The following is an 8875-nucleotide window of genomic DNA, read 5'->3' on the forward strand; positions in this document are numbered from 1 at the left end:
AAAGACAGCCCTGAGTGGAGCAGGAGCTTTGTGATTGGTGCAGAGAGGAAGGAAGCTGGTGCCATGTTAGCATTTTTCAAGTATGCCTTCCTTTCCCCTAATCTCTTCACTGTAGTCCCTCCTCCTGTGTCTGTAGGTGAAGGATGACTCCAGGGCCCTGACTTTAGGAGCACTGACCCTGCCTCTGGCCCGCCTGCTGACTGCCCCAGAACTCACCTTGGACCAGTGGTTCCAGCTCAGCAGCTCTGGCCCAAACTCCAGACTCTACATGAAACTAGTCATGAGGGTATGGAAATGGAGGAGGTGCTGAGGGTTGGGAGAAAGGCCTGTTGATTCGTTGGTCTGAAGAGTGAGGAAAGGGAGCCCCCTAAGATTAAATGAGCTAATATATATGGAAATGTTGAGCAGGCACACAAAACATATTTGTTGATCTGACTGGTGGAAGGAATGGCTTGTGGGTTGAGGGGGTGTGGAGGGAACCCTCTAGAGATGACCCAGCCAAGGCAGCACCTAGTTCCTCTGTCAGAGCCCCTCCTCTAGCCCACCTCACATGCCGTGCCTGCTGGTGGCAAGCTGCACTTCTTTGATTCAACATCATGCTACGCTTCCCAGATCCTGTACTTGGATTCATCAGAAGTAAGCTTCCCCACTGTGCCCGGCAGTCCTGATGCTTGGGATGAGGACAATGAGAGTCCCCAGAGAGGCAGCAGTGTGGATGCCCCACCTCGACCCTGTCACACTACTCCTGATAGCCAGTTTGGGACTGAGGTGAGTCTGTATCTGGAAAGGACTAGGGTCTGTTTGCCCCACTAAGTGTGCAAAGCCTGTTTGAAGGCGGATTCTCACAGGTCTCTCTCCCTTTGCCATCTGGTGTCCCCTCTGTCCCTTTTGCAGCATGTGCTTCGGATCCATGTATTAGAGGCCCAGGACCTGATTGCCAAAGACCGTTTCCTGGGGGGACTGGTGAAGGGCAAGTCAGACCCTTATGTCAAACTAAAGCTGGCAGGACGAAGCTTCCGGAGCCATGTTGTTCGGGAAGATCTCAATCCCCGCTGGAATGAGGTTTTTGAGGTCAGAATTCAGTGGCTGTGACTCCTGGTTCTGCCCCATTTCCCCCTCAACTCCAGGAGTGCTCCAGAAACCTCCGAGGTTCAGTTGCTTGGGTGGGAGGGTTCAGTTGTTTGCAGAGGAAAAGGAGAGAATCCCCTTTCATCTGCACTTTTTTCTCCCACTAGGTGATTGTCACATCAATTCCAGGCCAAGAGCTAGACATTGAAGTCTTTGACAAGGACTTGGACAAGGATGATTTTCTGGGCAGGTGAGAGGATAGGAGTCCAGGTAAAAAACAGGCTGGGCTCTTTAGGCTATGGAGTCTGGCCTCCGGGACAGAGACTTGGTTCTTACCATCTGCCTTTTGTCTTACTCTGTCTCCTCAACAGGTGTAGAGTGAGTCTCACCACAGTCTTAAACAGTGGCTTCCTTGATGAGGTGAGCATGGAACTAGAGTCAGTGACCCCTCCTGATCCTGCCCAAGCCTCATTCTCCTAGTTCTCCTGTCTGCATATCTGCAATTCTTCACCCTACCTACTTCCACAGTGGCTGACTCTGGAGGATGTCCCATCTGGCCGCCTGCACTTGCGCCTGGAGCGTCTCACCCCCCGTCCCACTGCTGCTGAGTTAGAGGAGGTAGGGCAGGAGACTGGAGGAAGGAAGGGATCCAAGATGGGGCAGGGTGAGCTCTTCTCTTAGCATTCAAGGCACATGCCAGACCCCAAGGTGTTAGTTACCACTCCCCACCCCCATGTGACCCCCGCAGGTGCTGCAAGTGAATAGTTTGATCCAGACTCAGAAGAGTGCGGAGCTGGCTGCAGCCCTGCTGTCCGTCTATATGGAGCGGGCAGAGGACCTGCCGGTAAGATCGCACTACGCTCCCTACGCCCCGTAACTTCCTGGCCCTTCTACCTCCCTCAGGTTTGGATGCTCCTGGTGTATGTGGAATAGGAAAAATGGCTCCTTTCTTTCTGAGGGTGGTGCAGGGGTGGGAAAAATTGTCTAAGGCCTCAAGGGTAGTGGCTACCAAGTAATAACAGAGGCATGGCTGTTGGCTGAGGATATAATTTGTGAGGGGGATCTGCCTAATTAGGTCCAAATTTAAGGCTAACACAGTATTCTCTTTCCAGCTGCGAAAAGGCACCAAGCCCCCCAGCCCTTATGCTACTCTCACGGTGGGAGATACTACTCATAAAACCAAGGTATGAAGCAATGCTGCAGGGTGGAAACGGGAGGGACAAGAGGAATAGGAGTATCAGTCACTGATCATAAGCCCCCATCTCCACCAGACCATTTCACAAACTTCAGCCCCTGTCTGGGATGAGAGCGCCTCCTTTCTCATCAGGAAACCACACACTGAGAGCCTGGAGTTGCAGGTACTATAAACTCATTCTTCCAAAATTTAGCAGATTTCTGCCATGGCCAGTCAGTAACCAGGCACAGAGCATTCAGAGATGAGATAAAAGATTGACTTCTTATCTTTATGGAGCTCACACTCTGTTTTGAGAGAAAAATAACCAGATAAAATTTCCAGAATGATAACTGAGATAAAAGGCACTGTGGGGAAGAAAGGAGGGGTTCAGGCTGGGGAAAAGCTGGAGATAGAAAGAAAGGCATCCTTAGATGACCCCTGAGCTTGAGAGTAGATTCTTTTTTTCTTTTTTTTTTTTTTTGAGATGGAGTCTTGCCCTGTCGCCGAGGCTGGAGTGCAGTGGTGCTATCTTGCCTCACAACCTCTGCCTCCCACGTTCCCACGATTCTCCTGCCTCAGCTTCCTGAGTAGCTGGGATTATAGGTGCCCGTCACCATGCCCAGCTAATTTTTGTATTTTTAGTAGAGATGGGGTTTCATCATCTTGGCTAGGCTGGTCTTGACCTCCTGACCTTGTGATCCACCTGCCTCAGCCTCCCAAAGTGCTGGGATTACAGGTGTTAGCCACTGTGCTCGGCCTTTTTTTTTGAGACTGGATTCTCACTCTTGTCACCCAGGCTAGAGTGCAATGGTGTGATCTCGGCTTACTGCAACGTCCACCTCCCAGGTTCAATTGATTCTCCTGCTTCAGCCTCCTGAGTAGCTGGGATTACAGGTGCCTGCCACCACGCCCAGCTAATTTTTGTATTTTTAGTAGAGATGGGGTTTCGCCATGTTGGCCAACTCCTGACCTCAGGTTTTACATCTGCTTCAGCCTCCCAAAGTGCTGGGATTACAGGTATGAGCCACTGTGCCTGGCTTTTTTTTTTTTTTTTGACAGGGTCTTACTCTATTGCCCATGCTGGAGTGCAGTGGTGCAGTCAGGGGTCACTACAGCTTCAACTCCTGGGCTCTAGCGATCCTGCCACCCCAGCTGGGATGACAAGTGTGCACTACCACACTGGCTAATTTTTGTATTTTTTTGTGGAGATGAGGTTTTGCCATGTCGTCCAGGCTGGTCTTGAACTCCTGGACTCAAGCATTCCGCCCACCTCAGCATCCCAAAGTGCCCAGCCTAAGGGTAGGTTGTTAAGGGTAGATTTCCAGGTTCTTCTGGACCAAGAAAATAAGAGCAGGAAAACTCTTTAGGCCGAGAAAAAAATGGAGGAGAGAGAAGGCATATTTATTATGATCCAAGAGGCAGGCAGAGCAAGATCATAGGGGTTATTGAATAGTATGCTATGGATGTTATCCTAAAAGCTCAGGGAAACCTTTTTTTTATTATTTTTTGGGATGGATTCTTACTCTTTTGCCCAGGCTGGAGTACAGTGGCACAATCTCGGCTCACTGCAACCTCCACCTCCTGGGTTCAAGCAATTTTCCTGCCTCAGCCTCCCCAGTAGCTGGGACTACAGGCCCTCCCCACCACATCCAGCTAATTTTTTTTTTTTTTTTTTTTTTTGAGATGGAGTTTCTCTTTGTTGCCCAGGCTGGAGTGCAGTGGCACGGTCTTGGCTCACTGCAACCTCTGGGATTATAGGCATCTGCCACCACGCCCAGCTAATTTTTTGTATTTTTCGTAGAGATGGGGTTTCACCATGTTGGCCAGGATGGTCTTGAACTCCTGACCTTGTGATCCAACTGCCTCGGCCTCCCAAAGCACTGGGATTATAGGCATGAGTCACTGCGCCCAGCCTTTTTTTTTTTTTTTTTTTTTTTTGAGACAGAGTTTCGCTCTTGTTACCCAGGCTGGAGTGCAATGGCGCGATCTCGGCTCACCGCAACCTCCGCCTCCTAGGTTCAGGCAATTCTCCTGCCTCAGCCTCCTGAGTAGCTGGGACTACAGGCACGCGCCACCATGCCCAGCTAATTTTTTGTAGTTTTCGTAGAGACGGGGTTTCACCATGTTGACCAGGATGGTGTCGATCTCTTGACCTCATGATCCACCCGCCTCGGCCTCCCACAGTGCTGGGATTGATTACAGGCTTGAGCCACCGCACCCGGCTTATTTTTGTATTTTAAATAGAGACCAGGTTTCTCCATGTTGGCCAGGCTGGTCTCTAAATCCTGACCTCAGGTGATCCGCTGCCTCAGCATCCCAAAGTGCTGGGATCATGGGTGTGAGCCACCGCACCCAGCCAAAGAAGCCTTTGCTGAGAGGTCACATATCCAGATCTGCATTTTGGTAAGCTCATGGGGATAACAGGGTAAAGCATGGACTGGAGTGGGACAACACCGGAGGCAGGGAGATCAGGGAGGAGACTGCTAGAGCAGGAAAAGCAATGAATGACAAAGGCCTGGTGGGATTTGAAGGTTGTTGTGACAAGGAGCAAGTAGAGGAGCAAGGAACAGCCCAGACGTTAACTCTGGGGTTTTTGGCACAAGGTGGCTGGATGGATAAGGGTGCTGTTGCTGACTTAGGGAGTGCACAGAGAGGGAATTTTAGAATTTGAGATCTCCACAGGACATCTAAGGGGAGACATGCAGAAGACAAATCTATTGCCCACGTGGTATTCCTTCCTCGCCCTCCTGTTGGAACATATGAGCAAGCAACCGCTAGCAATTGTAGTCATGGGTGAGATCTCTTAGGGAGCACAAATGGAGAGGAGACAAAAGATAGCCATGAGCTATCTTAGAGGCAGGAGCCACCGTGCCCAGCCGAAATTAACAGAATTTACAATAATGTAACTTAATGCTAGCAGAGTAGAAAGGAAGTACAAATGAGCTCAGTTCTTCATCTTTTATAGCAGGGAATCAGCAGAGATACAACAAGCATATTAGAATTCCGCAAGAACAAGAAAATAGGAGGGGTTTAAAGATTGCTACATTTGGGGCCGGGCGCGGTGGCTCAAGCCTGTAATCCCAGCACTTTGGGAGACCGAGGCGGGTGGATCACGAGGTCAAGAGATCGAGACCATCCTGGTCAACATGGTGAAACCCCGTCTCTACTAAAAATGCAAAACATTAGCTGGGCATGGTGGTGCGTGCCTGTAGTCCCAGCTACTCAGGAGGTTGAGGCAGGAGAATTGCCTGAACCCAGGAGGCGGAGGTTGTGGTGAGCCAAGATCGCGCCATTGCACTCCAGCCTGGGTAACAAGAGTGAAACTCCATCTCAAAAAAAAAAAAAAAAAAAAAAGAAAAAAACCAAAAAAAAAAAAAAAAAAAAAAAAAAGATTGCTACATTTGGAATATGGCAATGGGAGTAGAATAGGCAGGAAACATTTTCCTTTTAGTTTTTAGTTCTGTTTTTACTGTTGTTTTCTGTACTCTGTGCAGGTATTACTGGTATAATTTCTGAAAGCTTATGAAGTAAAGATGGTCCAATCTACTCTGGTTAAGAAAGGAAGGACAGAGGGACTAGCAGCTGTTACCATGGCTTCCCTGCCTTTCTCAAAGGGAAATCTCAACAAACCACCTAAGAGTCCAAGCGTTTGGACCTTTAACACCAGGATTAACTCATTTGTTGATGCATTCGCCTCTTGATCACAGTCCTGTTGCCCCACAGGTTCGGGGTGAGGGCACTGGCGCGCTGGGCTCATTATCCCTGCCCCTCTCAGAGCTCCTCGTGGCTGACCAGCTCTGCTTGGACCGCTGGTTTACACTCAGCAGTGGTCAGGGGCAGGTGCTACTGAGAGCACAGCTAGGGGTGAGTGACAGGAGATGGTGGGCAGAATGAGAGGGAGGAGGGGAGGACCTTCACAGCTGAGGGACACCCAGGAGGGTGGCAACAGAGGGCCGTGTCCTTAGTGTGAGGGAACTGAGAGAACTCTGCCCAGCTCACAGCTTTCTTGTCCCTAGATCCTGGTATCCCAGCACTCGGGAGTGGAAGCTCATAGCCACAGCTATAGCCACAGCTCCTCATCACTGAGTGAAGAACCAGAGCTCTGGGGGGGACCCCCTCACATCACCTCCTCAGCCCCAGAGCTCCGGCAGCGCCTAACGCATGTTGACAGGTAAAGGGCTGTAATAAAAAAGTATTACAGGTTCACCAGGCTCTAGCTGTTCCCAGACCTATTGATATTTCTCCATAGTCCCCTTGAGCCTCCAGCCGGGCCTCTGGGCCAGGTGAAACTGACTGTGTGGTACTACAGTGAAGAACGAAAGCTGGTCAGCATTGTTCACGGTTGCCGGTGAGACCCTATCCCCCCTGTCCTGGTCGCCTCCATCCCTTCCCTTGGGAAGGGATGTATCACCTACATCCTTCTGTTGCAGGGCCCTTCGACAGAATGGACGGGATCCTCCTGATCCCTATGTGTCACTGTTGCTGCTGCCAGACAAGAACCGAGGCACCAAGAGGAAGACCTCACAGAAGAAGAGGACCCTGAATCCTGAATTTAATGAACGGTCAGTCAGCGGGCATTCAGATGGAGGGATGGCAGGCTTGGAAAGGACTCCTGGCCCCTAACACCCAGTCCTATCCCAGGTTTGAGTGGGAACTGCCCCTGGATGAGGCCCTGAGACGAAAGCTGGATGTCTCTGTCAAGTCTAATTCCTCCTTTATGTCAAGAGAGCGTGAGCTGCTGGGGAAGGTAAGGGGGCAGGATGGCAGGGCAGAGGTGAGGGCTGGGAGCTGCTGGTACCAAGGCTGTAGTACCTGTTAGAAGGAAGTACCCTGGGTGATCTTTTAGAGGTGACTCTGTTACCTCTGCAATGGTTTGGGATGAGTGTGTGATGAAGGAACGTGGTCTTTGGAGATTTCAAAATAACATCATCAGAGATCCGGTCTCAAAAAAATAACATCTTGCCCCCACCATCCTCCAACACAGGTGCAGTTGGACCTAGCTGAGATAGATCTTTCCCAGGGTGTGGCCCAGTGGTGAGTATCTTCATGGGTCGGGGGTGGTCTGGATATTTAAGTGGGAGAAATTCCTATCACAGGAAAGGAAGAAAACATACAATATGAGCTGAGAACTATTGATTCTATGAAGTAGAGAAGTCCTTGGATTGTGTCTCAATTATAAATAAGACGACACAAGAGTCATCTTTTTTTTTTTTATTTTCTTTTTGTTCTTTTTATTTATTTTTTTATTCTTTAAGAGTCGTCTTTCTACATGAGCCTTCTTGTTTCCACAGGTATGACCTAATGGATGACAAGGACAAGGGCAGCTCCTAGGAGCCGGCCATCCCAGCCTGCCTCTGCTCTGTCTTCCTGCCTTTGTCTCACTGCATCACCACCTCAATGTGATGAGCCTAAAGCCAGGGTCCAAGGGCAGAGCCTTTGCCCTTCAGCCCTTTCACCTTTCACGCCCATATTCGGGCCTTTGTCTGACCAAAGAGAAGAACTGTATGTTCCATTTATTGCACGGCCTTTATCCTTCTGGGCCCTGGGGTGGGGCCTGAGCTGACTGTTTTCTGCTCTGCCTACATATTGTTCTCCCTTCCTCCCAACTCCTCAGGGCCTTCTGTATCTGTGCCTGGCCACTGGCAGCACTAGCAGTGATATTAGCTTATGCCAAATACAGCTTTGGAAGGATATTTTTTTCTTTAACTAGATGGTCACCTTCTTCCCTACCACAAATGGGTGGAAAGGTAGACAGCTAACCTCTCCAGCTGTGAGCCTCTTGGACTACTTCCTGCATGTAGCAAATGGACAATAGCTCAGGCCCCCATGTCCAGTTCTGTCCCCACTTTCCTCAAGCCTGTCCTGAAAATTCTACTCCTCTGATGACTGGGGCCAGTCTCTTGATTCACTCTGGGAACTGGGGACACTTGGATTCTACCCAAGCCTCCACGTAGTGGGATATCAGTCTTGGAGCTCCTAGCTGGTGATATGCAGAGGGCCTTGGAGGACTTGGGACAGCAGGGCCAATTTTTTTGCCCAAGTGCCTAGGCTGTTAATTCACTGACTAGAACTGAATCTGGTATTCTTTAGTTTTGCACCAACTCTGCCAAGCCACTGCATCTTATATTAAACATCATACTCAAACCAGCTGTGGCTCTCTTCCTTAAGGCTAAGGAATCAGCCTACCCATCTGATATTTATTCCAACTGTCAAAAGCCTTTATCCAATTCATGAATCATGTCTGTTTAATTAATGGTCAAAGCCTACTAAGGTTGCAACCACCAAGAATATTGAGGATGGTCAAGAGACCTGTGTCAAGTAGCCGCTGTTGCATTTCAGGTGAGACTCATTTCCAGTCACCATGATGAACTCTGTTACCCATCCAATTTGTCTACTGACCACTCTAGGCTTTCTAGGGAAGGGATTCCTACACCTGGTAAAACTAGAAGCTTTGTGCCACTGCACAGGCTCCCAGTGTGTCTGTGCCATCAGGGCATGCTCAGCTACATCCAAAATGGCTTCAGACCCATCTAACAGGAGCTGAAGTACGCCAATTTGGATATCTTTTCGCCTTGAACTCTGCTCCTTGCAGGAACCTTCCTGGAATGCAAGCTAGAGAAGCTGTGCTCCATC

At 49.7% G+C, this 8875-nt stretch overlaps 1 protein-coding gene across 1 annotated transcript in view; it reads left to right on the forward strand.

The window, feature by feature from the left end:
- Positions 1-8389, forward strand: part of ESYT1 (extended synaptotagmin 1) — an 18537-nt gene extending 10148 nt beyond the window's left edge. Inside the window, exons 16-31 of the mRNA XM_017536295.2 lie at positions 137-286; positions 613-768; positions 895-1071; positions 1236-1318; positions 1440-1488; positions 1597-1686; positions 1817-1912; positions 2181-2252; positions 2340-2426; positions 5966-6106; positions 6259-6413; positions 6492-6590; positions 6673-6804; positions 6884-6989; positions 7227-7276; positions 7534-8389. Coding sequence (XP_017391784.1) covers positions 137-286; positions 613-768; positions 895-1071; positions 1236-1318; positions 1440-1488; positions 1597-1686; positions 1817-1912; positions 2181-2252; positions 2340-2426; positions 5966-6106; positions 6259-6413; positions 6492-6590; positions 6673-6804; positions 6884-6989; positions 7227-7276; positions 7534-7573 — 1683 coding nt within the window. The 3' untranslated portion in view covers positions 7574-8389. The remainder of the gene's footprint in view (positions 1-136; positions 287-612; positions 769-894; positions 1072-1235; positions 1319-1439; positions 1489-1596; positions 1687-1816; positions 1913-2180; positions 2253-2339; positions 2427-5965; positions 6107-6258; positions 6414-6491; positions 6591-6672; positions 6805-6883; positions 6990-7226; positions 7277-7533) is intronic.
- The last annotated feature ends 486 nt before the right edge of the window (positions 8390-8875 follow it).

The sequence above is a fragment of the Cebus imitator genome, unplaced genomic scaffold (assembly GCF_001604975.1).
Source record: "Cebus imitator isolate Cc_AM_T3 unplaced genomic scaffold, Cebus_imitator-1.0 Scaffold96, whole genome shotgun sequence".
Taxonomy (NCBI): Eukaryota; Metazoa; Chordata; class Mammalia; order Primates; family Cebidae; genus Cebus; species Cebus imitator.